The sequence below is a fragment of the Canis lupus genome, chromosome 21 (assembly GCF_011100685.1).
Source record: "Canis lupus familiaris isolate Mischka breed German Shepherd chromosome 21, alternate assembly UU_Cfam_GSD_1.0, whole genome shotgun sequence".
NCBI lineage: Eukaryota > Metazoa > Chordata > Mammalia > Carnivora > Canidae > Canis > Canis lupus.
The window spans coordinates 20,442,279-20,460,583 of NC_049242.1; the positions used below are offsets into that span (position 1 = coordinate 20,442,279).

The 18,305-nt window shown below is 34.9% G+C and overlaps 1 protein-coding gene across 7 annotated transcripts in view; it reads left to right on the plus strand.

Annotated features, from left to right (window-relative positions):
• NARS2 (asparaginyl-tRNA synthetase 2, mitochondrial) overlaps nucleotides 1-18,305 on the plus strand; it is a 136,435-nt gene that overhangs the window by 45,940 nt on the left and 72,190 nt on the right. For 6 of the 7 annotated variants that reach the window (XM_038568491.1, XM_038568488.1, XM_038568489.1 and 3 more), the window contains exon 6: nucleotides 10,452-10,546. The exons of the other annotated variant lie outside the window; for it this stretch is intronic. In XM_038568491.1, the coding sequence (XP_038424419.1) occupies nucleotides 10,452-10,546 (95 nt within the window). The remainder of the gene's footprint in view (nucleotides 1-10,451; nucleotides 10,547-18,305) is intronic. 7 annotated transcript variants of the gene reach the window in all.

Consider the following 18,305-nt stretch of genomic DNA (forward strand, 5'->3'; position numbering starts at 1 on the left):
GCTTGGTATCTTGTCACTTGCCTCATACTTACTGATTTTTGCTATTGTGCTTTTTAAAAAATTTTATTTATTTTTTTTAAATGTTTTAATTGGAGTTCAATTTGCCAACATATAGCATAACACCCAGTGCTCATCCCGCCAAGTGCCCCCCTCAGTGCCCATTACCCAGTCACCCCAATCCCCCGCCCAATTCCCTTTCCATTACCCCTTGTGCTATTGTGTTTTGATAGTGCATAAAGTAGTTTCTATTTTATTTCTTTAATTACATTTTAGTTATTTTGTTTTCTTTTTTTAGAATACAGCAGAAACATAATATTCAGAGATTTAGAAAGTTTATTTTTAAGATAGCTATTTGGATCTTAGAGCTTATTTTCCCTCACAGAAATATGTAATAATTATATTCACAGGGCAGCCATAAGACTATTTAGTGCATCATGTGGGTAAAATACTGTAACTTTTAGTGACAACTTACAAAACACTGGTAATTAAGCAAAACAAAAATGGTAAAATTGAATAAGAAACTATTTTATGCTTGAGGAAAATTGGAGAATGTGAAGTATTGACATAGAGATCATACAGTCATATGCTGGACATTTTTAAGAGTTGTAAATATTGATCTTTGGTTTTTTATAATTCTAAACATACAGGAGAAGCACAGAAAATAACAACCAAATGTCACCCAGCTCAGTATTTTGCTTCAGAAACTTAAAAATAAATAAAACCTGAAGCTTTTAGTATTAGGTTTAATTTTTATTTTAAACCTTAGCACTCTCATAGTGCTTGACGTAAATTTGGGCAATTTTAAGACTTGCAAGCATAAAGAAAGGAGAAAATAAGGAAGCTGTCCCAGAGGTAACTGGGGTGATTTGTTTAGGGAGAGTAAAGGTTATATAAGAGAGTATATAGATATATACCTTCTTTGGAACTGAGTGAGCCACATCCATCAGAATGCAGAAACAGATGAAGTTGAGATTTTTTTTTTCAGTTATCAGAAGATTATATTGATGGTAGTAGTATCTTGTCCTTTCCAAATTTGTCTGTTTGATGTCAGATGTTCGAAAGGTGGGTGAGAGAGTACATGTCTTTTCATATTTAGCCAAAAATGATATTTAATTATATAGGATGTCTGTAAAGTATGTGTTTGTGAGTGGGAGTGGATAGGAGGAAGAGTCATAGTAGGCACACAGTTTATTTCTGTGCAGAAAATGAAATTTTTTCTCTAAGCTACTTTAAACTTACAACCATATACTCAAAATACATTCTCTACCTTTTGTATTTTTAAACATTCTTGTAGATGTTAAGACGATGGTGACATTAAAGAAATAATAAACACCTATTTTACAGGTCTACTAGGAAAGTAACAGTATTAATTATAAGCAGTATAGTTATAAGAATTAATATAAGAAACTTCCTGCAAAACTATATGCTTATCAGTACCTATATTGGAAAACAAACATACCACCAAAAGTGCACTAAAGCTATCTTTTAGACCAGCAAAGCTATGACACTGCTGCTAGAAGCTTTTATGGCTAAATGTGTTACATATGCTTTTTGTGCTTTCCTTGCTTCTTTATCACTTTGTCTCTTCTGACTTCTGATGGCTAACTCCCTCTATTCACACTTGACTCACTCTTGGTCAAAAAGCATTTATGGAACAATTACTTATCCCTGGCACTGTGATAGGTACTTAGCATACCAAGGTATATAAACTCATTCCCTCCTCAAAGAACTCAGTGATCATTTGGCCTTCTCTTCTCTTGGCCCTCCCCCAACTGTGTTTTTATTATAGGTAGTACAATAGAACCACCTATATTCTCCTGGTATTTGATTTTGTTCCATGCTTTGTTCTTGGTTTTAAATTTTTTATTGGTGCTGATCAAAGGAATCTGCGCCACCATAGGACAAAAGATAAAATCAGTAGTGTTTATGTGATAAAGAATGCACAGGGAATAGAGCACCTGCCTAGCACGGTCAGTAGAGCATGTAACTCCTGATTTCAGGGTCGTTGAGTGCAAGCCCCATGTTGGGCATAAAGCTTACTTAAAAAAAAAAAAAGACAATAATTATAATAATAAATGAAATCTGTTTGTATCAAAAAACAAATTAAAAAAAGAATACATGGGATAAACCCATATACCATTTGAGTACCTAATAGTACCTAAGATTACCTAAGATTATACTTTTAAAAAAATATTATTTTAAGTATCTTTTTTGAATGGATAATATAGTTCATGGTTCATAGGTACTAATTTAAAAGTACAAAAGGATTCTATCCCACCTTTGTTCCCCAATGATCTACTTTCCTTCCCCTGAATCAACCATTGTTATTTCTTGTGAATCCTGAAAATATTTTGTGGCACTATCACATTGTAGTTAAAGATAGAGATTCTGGCCAGACCACTTTGATTCATATTGTGCCTCACGTTAGGCAAGTTAAATTAATAACTTCTTTGTCTCATTTTCTCCTCTGTAAATGGGAATACTAGTACTTTTTTAGGTTGCTTGTAAACTCTTTAGCACAGTACATGGCACATGGTGTTTAGAGCATATTGGCTTTAGTTGTTTCTGTAAATATGTATATATCTGAATGTGTATTCTTTTAATCTCAGGAAGACAAAGTTGAAATAAAAACAATTTTCATTCATGGTATACTGTTGTTATTGGTCTTGGAAAGGCACTTCTATATTAATTGTGTAACAAAACCATTTATTCTTTCCCATTAAGTCTACAGGTCATTTGGGTGATTCTGATCCCTGTTACAATTGGTTAGCTGTTGGTTTGGTGGGGAGCAGGCCATTTGAGGATGGCCTCACATGTCTCTTAAATTTCTCTATCATGTTAATCAGGGCATGATCTCTTTGGTGGTCTAGGTCCAAGAAAGAATATGGAAATGCACAGGCATCTTTCTCAAGCCACTATTTTTGTCAATTTTTGTTACTATGTCATTGATCAAAATAAGTCACATGGCCAAACTCACATTTAGTGTGCAACAATTTGCCAAGGGGTGCTGATACAGAAAGGTGTGATAAATTGAAGTCATTAATGCATTTAATCTAATCTAATTACTCTGTAGTAATTGCAGTCCAGCATTTGGTGGTTATCTTAGAGCAAGATAGTAATACAGAAGACAAGCTAGAAACTAGAGATCACTGAGCACCTCAGTATATGTGTGTCACTGTGTCAGACTGCCACAATCTTCTGAGAGTCATGACTTCAGCTTTAGTTTCTCCTTTCAGATCTTTTGTGGGTTTTTTGTTTGTTTTTTAAAGATTTTATTTATTCATAAGAGACACACAGAGAGAGGCAGAGACACAGGCAGAGGGATTAGCAGGCTCCCCGCAGGGAGTTCTTGCAGGACTCCATCCCAGGACCCCAGGATCATGACCTGAGCCAAAAGCAGACGCTTAACCACTGAGCGACCCAGGTGCCCCACCTCTCAGATCTTTTGCACATTCCTAACAACAGATGGCCAACCATAACCTGGAACCAAGCAGGAAACTTAGTCCTCCATTCCAGTGGGAACAATAATGCCAAGCCAACAAAGCACAAATTCAGCATAGACCCTTTTTTGTTTTATTTATTCCTCTTTATCCCAGTCTCTGCTCCCATTCTTTTTTGTCTGTCTCAGAGGTACGCACTTTAAGGTAGTTGCTATATCATCTTTTATTACGTATATAGCCTCATAAAATAGGAGTGATCTTTTGTATGTGATTTTAGTTCACATTAATGATAATGTATTATGTATCTTTTCTGTTTCCTATTTTACCCATTTAACTCTGTTGAAATTCTATGTAGGTATATTTATTTGTTGCTTCTCATTGCTACAAAATAATCCAGTGGTATTTGCTGTATTTTACTTATTCTTCTAGATAAGGATTCTTAGGGTGTCCAGTTCTAAATTACCCCCAGAAAAAAAGTAATTAAATAGTCTTCAACATATTCCCTAATGGACTTGTGTAAAAATTTCTCTGGAATATATATCCAGGAATTCCCAGGTCATAGGGCATATATATTCTTAACTTCATGAACTTCTCTGGAATAGTAGTACCAGTTTACACCATATGGACCTTATGAGAAGGTTCCAGTTTTCCTATGAATTCGTTTTTTATGACCTTGTAACAAATTGACTCAAACCCAGTGACATAAAACAACACCCTTGATTACTCAGTTCTGTGTACCAATAGTCCGTGATGTTGTAGCTGGGTTTTCCATCAGGATCTTACAAGGCTGAAACCAGTGTGTGTACCAGTTGCATTGTCTGTTGGAATTTGACATTTCCTTTGAAAATCATTTATTCTATCAGCCAAATTCAGTTCCTTGCATTCTAGGACTGAAATTCCCATCTTGTTGGTGACTATTGGCTAGTTTGCTCTCAGCTCCTAGGGACTGTCCTAAGTACCTTTGCCTGTGGCCTTCTCCATCTTCAAGCCAGTGACAATCTTTTGAATTCTCCTGCTTCAAATCTCTGACTTCCTTTTCTGCAACCAGCTGTAGAAAACATTTCTGCTTTTAAAGGGTTCATGTGGTTCGGTCAGGAATATCCAGAAAAATCTCCAAATCTTGAGGCCATCTGATTTGGAATTTTATTTTTTCATTTTTGGATCTTCTAGTAAATGAACTGTAAGGCAGAACAAATAAATATCTTTTTTTTTTTTTTTTTTTTGCTCATTTCTTTATTCTTTTCATCATGGTAAGTGCACTCTTTAATCCCCAACCCCTATTTCACCCATCTCCCCACCTGTCTCCCCTCTAGTAACCATCAGTTTATTCTCTAGAGTTAGGAATCTGTTTCTTGATTTGCCTCTTCCTTTTTTTCTTTTCCTTTGTTTGTTTGTTTTGTTTCTTAAATTCTGCATATGAGTGAGATCATATGGTATTTGTCTTTATCTGACTTATTTCACTTAGCATTATACTCTGTAGCTCTGTCCATGTTGTTGCAAATAGCAAGATTTCATTCTCTTTTACGGCTGTATAATTTTCCATTACATATATGTGTACATATATGATGTATATGTGTGTGTGTGTACACACATATCTCCCACATTTTATTTATTCATTTCATCTATTGATGGACATGTGGGCTGCTTCCATAGTTTGGCTATTGTAAATAATGCTGCAATAAACATAGGGTTGCGTGTATCCCTTTGAATTAGTATTTTTTGTGTGTGTTTTGGGAGTAAATGCCTGGTAGCCCAATTGCTGCACTGTAGGGTAGCTCTGTTTTTCATTTTTTGAAGAACTTCCATACTATTTTCCACAGTGGCTGCACTAGTTTACATTCCCACCAACACTGCAAGAAAAGGTTTCCTTTTTTTTTTTTCCACATCCTCACCAACACCTGTTGTTGCTTGTGGTTTTTATTTTATCCGTTTTGACAGGTGTGAGGTGATATCTCATAGTGATTTTTTTTAAAGATTTTATTTATTTATTCATGAGAGACAGAGAGACAGACAGATAGAGAGAGAGGCAGAGAGGCAGAGACACAGGCAGAGGGAGAAGCCGGCTCCATGCAGGGAGCCTGATGCAGGACTCAATCCCGGGACTCCATCCCGGGACTCCAGGATCACACCCTGGGCGGAAGGCGGGTGCTAAAATGCTGAGCCACCCAGGGATCTCCTCATTGTGATTTTGATTTGCATTTCCTTGATGATGAGTAATGCTGAGCATCTTTTCTTGTGTCTGTTGGCTACCTGAAAGTTTTCTTTGAAGAAGTGTCTGTTCGTTTCTTTTGCCCATTTTTGAATTGCGTTATTCATTTTTGGGGTGTTGAGTTAGTTGTATAAGTCCTTAATATGTTTTGGATACTAAGCCTTTATTGGATATGTCGTTTGCAATTATCTTCTCCCATTTAGTAGATTGCCTTTTAATTTTGTGTTTCCTTCAGTGTTCAGAAGCTTTTTATTTTGATGTAGTCCCAATTTATTTCTGCTTCTTTCCTTTGCCTCAAGAGACATATGTAGAAAAATATTATACAGCTGATGTCAGAGAGATTACTGCCTGTGGTCACTGATTTGGACTTTTATTTTATTTTATTTTTTTTAAAGATTTTTATTTATTTATTCATTCATTCATAGAGACACAGAGAGAGGCAGAGACACAGGCAGAGGGAGAAGCAGGCACCATGCAGAGAGCCCGAAGTGGGACTCATCCAGGGTCTCCAGGATCATGCCCTGGGCCACAGGTGACGCTAAACTGCTGCGCCACTGGGGCTGCCCTGATTTGGAGTTTTAATTACAAAATCCCTTCATGACAGTACCTGGCTTAGCGGTTGATCGAATAAACCAGGGACTGAGAATCTTGGGCATGTCTAAGATATCTCCCTACCATACTCTTGAGTCTAAAACTACACTTGACATTAAACAACTTTCTAATCTTTGTCATTCTGGTATATATAGTGAATTCTTTTTAAAATGCCTTATTTTCATTTGCATTTCTTTAATTTGTAGGAAATTTGAGTGTTTCCTCGTACATCTTAGCCATTTGAATTTTTCTTTTTGTAAATTTCTTTTCATGTGACTTGCCCATTTGGGGAACAGCTTATTTTCTTTCTTGTTTTCTTGTCAGTAGGTCCTTGTTTGTCCTGTCCATTAATCACTTGTCAATCTTAGATGCTGAAAATATTTTTTTTAAGGTTTTGTTTTTAATAATCTCTACACTCAACATGGGGCTCAAACTCTCCATCCTGAGATCAGGAGTCACATTATCTACTGACTGAGCCAGCCAGGCACCCTGAAAATATTTTCTTCTTAATAAGTCATTCTTTTGACTTTGCCTATACCTTCCTTTATTAAACAGAAATCTTTAATTTTAATGTTAAATTTGTCCATTTTTCAGCTTATCATTTGCAGTTTGGGGATCTTGTTAAAGAGAAATCCTATCCACAAAATTAGATGCATAATTTATTCTTTCTTCATTGCTACAAAGTATTTAAGATTACAAATCTTAAATTTGCAATCCTATGTAGGTTTTGACCCTGTCAAATCCAATAGCTACTTATATATGCTCTTTTAAAAATTGAGGTGAAATTTATATAGCATAAAATTAACCATTTTAAAGAGTACAGTTTGTGGCATTTAGTGCATTTATCATGTTATACAACTAACTACCTATATCAAGTTCTAAAACATTTTCATTGTCCCAAAACAAACCCCATGCCCCATTCCCATTTCTCCTTCCCCCTCCAGACCCATGGCTCTCAACCATCAGTGTCTGTGGATTTACTTCATTTAGACATTTCATATAAATGGGATCATATAATATGTGGCCTTTTATGTCTTACTTTCACTTAGCATAATGTGTTCAAGGTTTAGCCATATTTTAATGTATATAGAAGTACTTCATCTTATGACTGAATATCATTCCATTGTTTATATTATATTACATTTTTTTTTCTGTTAATGGACATTTGAATTGTTTCTGCCTTTGGCTACTGTGAACAGTGCTTTTATGGACATGAAGGTACATATATGTATTTGAGTGCCTGGTTTTAATTCTTTCAGATATATACCTAGGAGCAGAATTGGTAGGTTGCATAGTAATTCTTTGTTTATCTTTTTAAAAGACCATCAAACTGTTTTCCTAAGCAACTGCACCATTTAATGTTTCTAGTTTCATTCTATTACAGGTAAAGAAAAGAACTTTTATGATTTTAGTCTTTTTTAACATTGAATTTGTCTTATGTCGTAACATATGGTCTATCCTGATTAATATTTCATGTGTGCTTGAGACAGTGTGCCGTCTGTTGTTGGTGATGGAGTCTATCATTTTTAAGTTTCCTCTCTTGATTCAGCATTTGTTTGGTTGCTATAAACCTTTGACTGTTTACCAGAGTCCCCACAGTTGATTTTGATGGCTTTTACAAATTCTTTTCAGTTTTTCTGTGGAGAAACGGTGCTTCAGAGCTACCTATCCCTCCGTGTTTGCTGACAGTACCCTCAACAATTACTTTTTTTTTTTTTAAGATTTTATTTATTTATTCATGGGAGACAGAGAGAGAGAGAGGCAGAGACGCAGGTAGAGGGAGAAGCAGGCTCCATGCAGGGAGCCTGATGCGGGACTCGATCCTGGGTCTCCAGGATCACACCCCAGGCTGCAGGTGGGACTAAACCGCTGCGCCACCAGGGCTGCCCCAACAATTACTTTTTTTTTTAATTTTTATTTATTTATGATAGTCACACACACACACAAACACAGAGACATAGGCAGAGGGAGAAGCAGGCTCCATGCACCGGGAGCCCGACATGGGATTCGATCCCGGGTCTCCAGGATCGCGCCCTGGGCCAAAGGCAGGTACCAAACCGCTGCACCACCCAGGGATCCCAGCAATTACTTTTTAAAATATTTTATAATGTTCCTTTAATAATTCTGAAATAAAGCGTATAGATAATATAACTTAATTCATACAGAAGTTTTTAAAAATCAATGTGATGCATAAGTTGTAATAAAAAGGAGAAATAAAAGAAAGTAATTTTTTAAAACGTAATATGAATTTCAGTATGTAAATATGTACAACATTGGAAGGCATGATTAAGTAGTGATATGTTTATACATATTTAAATAAGTTGGATTTAAGAGATGTAAGAGGATTAGATTCCATTTTGTCCAAATGCTAATAAATGAAAGAGTAAAGTATAGTCATAAAAACTAGACTTTTTGGGTAGCCCGGGTGGCTCAGCGGTCTAGCGCCACCTTCAGCCCAGGGCATGATCCTGGGGACCCAGGATCAAGTCCCACGTCTCCCTGCATGGAGCCTGCTTCTCCCTCTGCCTGTGTCTCTGCCTCTCTCTCTCTCTCTGTCTCTCATGAACAAATAAAATCTTAAAAAAAAAAAAAAACTAGACTTTTTTATATGCACATGAAATGAGAGAAACCACTGTGTAGAAGTCAAGATATAACACCAATACAAATTATAGATTAAAGAGGTAAAGGAAAGGAGAAAATATAATATTCTAATAATGTGTTGGGCCTTACTTGAAACCTAATTATTTAGTAAATAGGAACTGTAGAGAGTATAGTATATTTTTTTATTTTGGAAATCGTAACATATATCAGGGCAAATATTTTTAGTCTTGAGTACTTAAGTCCTTGGAAACAGAATCCTCTCAGTGAATATGGGATTCAAAGATGGCTTTTAAAAAGCAGTGATAGGACGTGTAAGACCAGTATCAAAGTAAGTTTGAAAAATAACAGGCAGTTACAAAATAAATGAGTGATTTCAACTGGTAAGTTTTACACTAGATTTCTTACTCATATATGCCTGTATATGATATGCAATATTTTTAGAACCAGTAGAATTAAATAAAATGCCTTCATTTCATGTGTTTCTATAATTCAGTATTTGATACTAAGTCTTTTAAAAGGAGACTCACATTCTCTATTGCATATTTAAAATTGACTTTGTTGCTTTTATAGTAACTGCACTATTATACTAAAAAACTTTCAAATAAATGCACAATTTGAAGTAACAAGAGTAGGGAAGTTAACTTTCCTCCCAAAAAGTAAGTATAATAGTTATACTTCGATCCAGAAACTTTCTTAATTATACTATTTAAATTGCATTTAGGAAAAAAACATAATAAATAAATAAATTGCATTTAGGGGGCACCTAGGTGGCTCAGTAGGTTAAGCCTCTGCCTTCAGCTTGGGTCATGATGATCCAGGGGTCTTGGGATCTGCTGGCTTCTGGCTCCCTGTTCAGTGGGGAGTCTGCTTCTCCCTCTCCCTCTGCTGCTCCTGCTTGTGCTCTCTCTTTCTGTCAAATAAATAAATAATCTTTTTTTTAGAACATAAAGTAAGTAATATTTGACCCCCAAATAATTTTTTAGCTTGCGATAAATGCTGACTGGCTTGTTTCCTACCTGTTTCAAACGAAATAATCACCTTATCTATTGTAAATTTATAAAAATCTTAAATAACTCTCAGTACCTTTTAAAGATAGGATTCTGCTCTTCTGAGTTATGGTGGGAGTTAATGTATATAAAAGCTTATAATGTGTTTATAAGAATCTGCATTTAAAAGCATTAATAAAAATTTAATAATATGACAACACATGTTCTAGAGGCTATTCCCTTGAGAAAATCAAATCTCAATCATAGGTCAGAATTTTAAGAGATTATGTAATTTTTCACATTAAAAATTTTTAATCTATAATCTCTTTCCTTGTCTCTCAATCAGAATCATTTTTTAGGGTGAAGTGTATCTTGTGACAAAAGTACTATGTCCTTTAGTTGTATGTTTTGAAAATATGGAGTAAATATCTTTGACCTTAGCTCTTTCTAAGCAGGCATTTTCTCTTTTAGGAGTGTACGGAGAACTGCATTTATTTTCATGAAAATGACCTGTCCTCACATATATTTAATTGCATTGTGATTTTTAGTTGTGGCATGTATGTGAATGTGAAAGCAGAGCAGAATACCTCATAGCTTTTTGTGGCTCATGTTTTTCATTTGCAGCCTTCAAGCAAAATTAAGATGCCTGAGGAGAATTTCTTCAATGTTCCTGCATTCTTAACTGTTTCAGGACAACTTCACCTAGAAGTGATGTCAGGGTACAGAATTTTCTTTTTCTTTTGCTTTAATGGACTACTGATTATGGGTTGGGTGAGAGTGAAGTAATGCATTTTTTCTCCAATGCTAAAACCTAAATATTGAAATTAGTGTTTACTGTTAGTCCATTTGAATTCACTGAAGTATATTTAGATTTGACAATAACCAAGTTTCTTCCTTAAATCACATTTGTTTAGACTTTTGGTTTTAGTGAAAAATGTGACACTGGAAAGAGGTTGTGATTTTTTTTTTGCTAATTTTTTTTTTCAATAAATCTCCTAGTATGTAATCAGAATGTAAGTGTAATTAATCATCTTTTTGAAAATAAAGGCAATTATAGTTCACATCCAAACCAGGTATCAGCCCCTTTCATTAAAAAAAAGGGGGAGGAGGATCCCTGGGTGGCTCAGCGGTTTAGCACCTGCCTTTGGCCCAGGGTGTGATGCTGGAGTCCCAGGATCGAGTCCCACATCAGGCTCCCTGCATGGAGCCTGCTTCTCCCTCTGCCTGTGTCTCTGCCTCTCTCTCTCTCTCTCTCTCTCTCTCTCTCTGTGTGTGTGTGTGTGTGTATCATGAATAAATAAATAAAATCATAAATAAATAAATAAATAAATAAATAAATAAATAAATAAAATAATTTTTAAAAAGGTACCCAGAACAAATGGAAGAAAAAATGTTTTAAATCATCGGTTTATAAAGAAAACTAACCTACAAAAGTACCATCAGGAACGACATGTAACTTTAGAAAGTCTTAGAAGTCAGATTACATGGTCTTGAAAATAACATAAACTTTACTTAGCTTCTTTTCTGATTTATCTTTGAGACAAAGTGTTATTTGATCATTCCAATAACAAGATAATTGACAATGTTATCAGAATACTGTACAGAAAACTTATCATCGTAATAGCCCTGTGAGACTGTAGGATTTGCAGAGCAGTGTGTAGAAAAGGTCATGTAAGGCATGTCATGGAAAGTTCCTTAATGCCTTTGAAGGCATAATTTTAAAAAATTAAAATCATGACTCATACAAATATGAAGAAACATGTATCAAATATTTTATTCAATTCATTAATTACTAATGGAACAAGTAAAGTAGTAAGGCTAGTTAAGAGAGTGAAGAGCTGTGTATTCACAGGCAATCTAATAAAGGAATTTTAGAATAAGATGCTAGGTTAGTTAGTTACAAACTGGTTAATGTCCTACAGACCAATAAGCCTTAACATTTGGCATTTTCTTTTCTACCTGACAGAAATGATTTGCAACTCTACTAAACAGAAATCTACAAGTTAACATGTAACTTTACTTAATCTGGGATATTTAATTCAATAGTAAATAGAATCATGCAACAAAGTACATCCTTTTTTTTTTTTTTTTTTTTTCCCAGGTTTTATTTATTTGAGATGGAGAAATCATGAGCAGGGGGAGGGGCCCAGGGAGAAGCAGACTCCCCACGAGCAGAGAGCCATAGCCTCCATCCCAGGACCCTGAGATCAGGACTAGAACAAAGGCAGACACAACTGACTGAGCCACCCAGATGCCCCTAGAGCAATGTACATTCTGATAAGTAATTAAATAACCTTTGAATGAGTCTGTGTCCTCAGATTCCATTGAAAGGGCATACTGATCTTTTGGCCTTATAAGGATATATCCAAGTTTTAGATAACCTTTCTTAAATTTTTGGTATTCATTTTTTTAGTCTATGAAGTTAGAGGCAAAGTACCTTCCCCTCAGAAGTGTCATAAATATGTGAAAGGTGTAAATTTACGAGGTTTGCCATTATACTACTAGTAGTGGATTAAATATATTCCTTCTTTACCAGTAAAGTTCAGTGAACCATGGAACACAGTGTACAGTAAAACTTGACAGATTAAATTGGCAGAATTTCAGGTTCTATATTTTTTAATGTGTTTTGAAGTATTTCTGTTAATGTCAGTCAAATGTATCTAATTGAATATGCATAGTCCTAGGACTATTAATATGCAATACCTCATGTTTCAGATTAATGCCTGATTTAATCTCCAATAAGAAATTGTTAGTCTTCCCTCAGCCTTTTCTTTAATTTTATTTAACACTTTCAAAATGGAGTAAATGATAGTTAAATTAGAAGTTTAACATTTTCCAAAAGGATATCTATGTTGGTTTAGTGGTTTCATGGCTCCATTTTTAAGTTCAATTTTGTAGTTATTGTTGTTTTTAATAAACTTTCTATTTTTGAGTAATTTTTAAATATATAAAAGTTGCAAAGACAGTGCAGACTTTTTGTATACACCTTTTGCCCAGTTTCACCCATTATAAATATCGTATATTGCTATGGTACATTTTGTCAAAACTAAGAACCTCTTGTTAGTACATTACTGTTAACTACATTCCAGGCTTTATTTGGATTTCACTTTTCCATTATACCTTCTTTCTTCTCCCAGGATCCAGTTCAGGGTACCACATTACATTTAGGTGTCATATTTCCCCAATCTCTTCTAATCTGTAACAATTTCTCAGTCTTTCCTTGTTTTTCATGACTTGTAGAATGTATCCCAATCTGGATTTGGCCGATGTTTTTTCTCATGTTTCAACTGGAATCATATGGGGTTTTGGAAGGAATACCATAGAGGTGAAGTGCTGTTACCATCATCAGGGAGTTTGTGATATGCATATGGTGACATTAACCTTTATGACTTGAATTAGACAGTGTTTGCTGGTTTTCTCCACTGAAAATGTACTATTTTTCCCTTTCTTTGTCCTTTGGAAGTCAGTTATTAGATCTAGCCCACCCTCATTGGAGGTGGGAGTGAGGGGTTGGGAAGTAGGAGATAGAATTAAGCATCACCTCCTGAATGTAATGTAGTTAGAATCATGTTAGTATGTAACCTTTTCAGATTGGTTTCTTTAGTTTAGCATAATATACATTTAAGGTTCCTCCACAACTTTTCATGGCTTGGTAGCTCATTTCTGAATATTCCATTATCTGGATGTGCCACAGTTTATCCATTCACCTACTGAGGAACACCTTGGTTTGCTTCCAAGTTTTGGCAGTTTATCCTAGGCTTTTCATTTTCCCTACTGTGGCCCTTGAAGCAACCATTTCTCCAGAGAGATGTGGTTCCTTTTATTGGAAAATGTTATTTAGAAACCAAGATTTAGTCATTGAGTATCTTGCTGCTCTTGGGGGATTATTGCTTCTAAACCCTCTGGGCAGACAGAGCTATAAATAATTTTTTTAAAGATTTTTTATTTATTTATTAGAGACATAGAGAGAGAGAGAGAGAGAGAGAGAGGCGGGGGGTGGGGGGGGGGTGGGGGCAGAGGGAGAAGCAGGCTCTATGCTGGGAGCCTGACGTGGGACTCAATGCCGGGTCTCCAGGATCACACCCTGGGCTGAAGGCGGTGCTAAACCGCTAAGCCACTGGGGTTGCCCAATACATTTTTTAAACAAGAGAAAGTTAAGTGTTTTCATTATATTTTGCCTATAAATACAATTTGTAAGTGATGTATTCTGAGAGAATTGAAGTATACTAAGTTGCAAAACCTATATTCAAAAATGTCACATAATAAAATTCTCCATTTCTTGTCAGAACCGGAATTGGAGGAAGGTTCAGTCTAATGTATTTGAAAGAGTGTTTGATTATTGTTGTTTTTTGTTGTTGTTGTTGGTTTTGCTTTGCTTTGCTTTTGGTGTTTTGTTAACAGGTGTTTTTTCCTTATTATTTTTTTAATAAGCTATGAAGGCAAGCATATTTAACAATAAAACATGCTTTCATCTTGGACATTGCTGTTGGAAATATAAATTGGTACAGCTTTTCTAGAGAAATGCCTTTTACCAAGAATTTCATTTCTAGGAATTTTTATTGAGGGAATGATCTTACAACTCTGTAAAAGTGTATAAACAAAAATGTTGAAAGCAACTTTGCTTATACTAGGGAATAAATACTAACGATCTAAATGTCCATTTAGGAAGATAGATTAACCATCAGTGTACCAAGAAAACAGTCATCATCATTTACCATCTAGGTATAATGAACCTTATTTTTAATAAATATTTTTAAGCAATCTTAAGAATAATTTGCAGAGGTAAAAATAAGGGGTTAGTGAAAATCAACATTTTTAGAATTTTAATAATATAAACATGCAAACCCAGATTTTTGAAAGCTGCTTTATTGAGAGAGAATTTATTTACCATAAAATTCACCAATTTAAAGAATACAATTCAGTGGATTTCAGTATATTTTCACAGTTCAAATATCACCATAATCTAATTTAAGAATATTTCTATCAGGGGTACCTGGGTGGCTCAGTTGGTTAAGCATCTGCCTTCTGCTCAGGGTCCTGGGATCAAGTCCCATGTTGGGCTCCCTGCTCAGTGAGGAGTCTGCTTCTCCCTCTGCTCTTTCTCCCAATGATTCCCAACCAATGATTAAATTACTTATTTTTGTCATTTTCACATTTTCTTCCAGACACTTTTGTATATATACTTGCCTTCAGCCTTTGTTCACTTTTAACCTATCAAATAACTTCTGGTGCAAAATGTAGATGATAAAAGAATATTGTCACATATCCTTTCAGCAGACTGGTGTGATCCAAGTTCTTATTGCATGTTATTGCATGATAAAATCCTAACTGTAGAATAACTAATTGAATAAAAAATATCATATTTCCTTTTTGCCCTTAGAAATATATTATTCACTTATTAGTTCTTGGGTTTGAGAAAATTCATTTAGGGTATCGTTATCTGTACGTTCACAGTCTGAGATTTCACATATATAACCAATTTCACCATTATTATTGGAGGCTAGATTGTTACTATCTGTCTCTCTGCATTCATTTCCTGACTTGGCTAATATTTATGAAGCATCTTTATCATTTTTCTTCTCTTTGTCATTGTGAGTGAAAAATAAAAGAACTCAATTCTCAACTGTGTTCTTTCATAACTACAAAAAGATAACATTTGTATCTCCAGGCTTTTCTTAGAGCTTTTTGAAAGATGACACAATACTTTGTGTACTGTAGTAAGAAAACTGAAGATGAAATAATGGTGATGATATCTCTCACACTACACCTTCCTCTTATCCACTATGCATCCTAGACATCCATCATTTCTATTTTCAATGTTTCACTCTTTTTTAACTTCATTAGGAGTAACTGGTGAGTAATGATGAAATAATTTCTAGGGTGATGAAATAACAAAATGTTTAAATATACAAGAAAAATAAGATCAGTAAACCCCATATATATCTTAGATTCGTGAAAGGATTCAATGAGTTTTATTCTATTTGAATAAAATACTATAAATTTCTCTGTCTTTTGGATGACCTCTGTAGTGGCTTGATTATGTCCCCACAAAGGACAGTCCCTGTGAATACAATCTTATTTGGAAAGAAGGTATTTGCAGGTGTTAAAATAGTGGCCTAAATTCAATGACTATTATCTTTATAAAAGAATGAAGGAGATTTGGATTCAGAGACATGGAGGAGATAGGCACAGAAGGAAGGAAGACATGAAGAAGGCAGCAGAGACAGGAGTGATTCTGAGGAATGAATGCTAAGGATGCTGAGAGCCGCTGGAAAGTAGTTCTTCCCTAGAACCTTAGAAGGAGCATGGCATTGCCAATACCTTGATTTCAGATTTTTGGCATTTATAGCTGTGAGATAATGAATTCCTGTGCTTTAAGCCACCGAGCTTGTGGTAATTTATTTTGGCCACCTTAGAAAATTAATATAACCTTTAAGAAAGTATAAATCATGAGATACTGATTTTAAGAAATAGTTAAAACTGCTCAACTAAAGACTCCTAACTATAGACAACAAACTGATGGTTACAGAGGGGACGTGGGTAGGGGATGGGTTAAATAGGGGGTGGGGGTTAAGAAATGCATTTGTTATGATAAGTGCCTGGTAATGTATGGAAGTGTTGAATAACTGTTCTATACACCTGAAACTAATACATCACTATATGTTAACTATACTGGAATTAAGTTTTAAAAAATTCTTTCCCTTTCAAAAAACAACAAAAATTGCTCAACAAAGAAATTTAAAAATTAAAACTGGGTATAATGGAGTGGCAATAAACTGAGGGTGAAATTAATTATGAATCGTCCAAACAATGGATTACTGTACAGCCATTAAAATTGGTGATAAATCTTTACATGTTATAAGAAAAACAGTGGTTATGAAATAGGAAGTAGAATGTGCCTCCAGGTTTTACAGTGTGTGTGTGGTGGGGGTAGTCTGGAAAAATATGCACCAGTATTCAACTAGTAAACAGTGGCTGTCTCTACTTATATTTATTTTCTTCTTTAAACTTGTCTTTTATTCAGATTCAAAAAACAAGTATTTATTACTTTTTTAATGAGAAAAGAATTAGCTGTTTCCATGGTAGGTGGGGAGAGGGATAATCGACTTGGGCTTCAAGTTGATTTTATTCCAGTTTGATGAATTGTTTGCTTTGTGTTTGGTATAAGCAATCTTAAACTCATTCCCCTGGGTCATCTCACGAGTGCAGATGCTGAGCTCAGAAGCCATGAAACATTCATACTCAGGATGTACTTATCCTGTTAAGTGGCTTTGGTAAGAATATCAACATGTGAATCTGAGTTAGACTGAGGTATCCTTTATAACTAAGTGTGAGACTGTCTTCCAGCCTATATAACTTTCTCATTCTTCATCCACTTGATGCTTATCTGAACTTTGTTGATTTATACTCATTTGATTTTCAAGAGTTTTATGATTATGGCTATTTTATTTGTACTGTGCATTTTCATGCACCTCTGTGTTTCTAATGCCCCTCGCTATACCATGAGAGTCCTTTTTCCATATCTCCTTCCTCCAAGGCTCAAGTGAAAAAGGGCTTTCTCCTTGACTCCTTCCATTTTTCTCAATAGAAATTATGTTACTCTTTTTCTCCTCTCTTAAAGTACTCCTCTAATCTCATGTTCTAAAGAAAAAAGCTCCTCTTATTTTTAATGTTTAGCCAGGTCATACTTGTTTTCATGTCTATCTTACAAATTATAAACATCCTATATATCTATGTCTTCCAGAAATAGTAGATATTTGGTACATATTGTTAAATTTGTAAAGCACAGATTCTCATTCTTCTAAACTTTTCTGTATAGTTTCTACTATAAATTTAAGCCCACAACAGAATTGAATATGTTCATCACTTTTTTAACTCTGTTTCATGGAAAAAATATCACCATGAAACTTTGAGATCTTTATTTCCTGAATGTGTGTGATTAATGATGGTTCTTTATGCTGTTTTCTTTACAATGGGACCTTAAGACAAAGAGATTTCTTCTTTTAGTGTATTATATATATTAAAAATTAACTATTTTGATGGAAATAAGAATTAGCAGACAATTGGTATAAAAGACTCAGGAACTTTGTTATCACTTTATCAATTTATTCATTTGTGCAGTATAGCTAGGGAATGAGCATTTCAGGCAAATTAAGCAGCAAGTGGAGAGGGTTTTTATAGTTAGTAGGAATATTTAATTTGTTTGGGTACAACACAGGGAATATGAATATTTGGATTAACCAGGGGTTAGGTATTGCCAGGTAAGATTGATGGAAGTAGATGGGTACAGAAGGTCATGATAGATCCAGGAGGAGTGAGGTAATAGGGTTAGTGGGTGATGAGGGAAAAAATGATGGACTTAAAGAATTGGAGGTCTTAATGGAGAACTGTTGGTGTGAAAGTGCTAGGGTTAAAACCTGCACAAATTCTAGGTAATGATCAAAGAATGGTGTTGTGAAATTCCTATCTCCAACATGA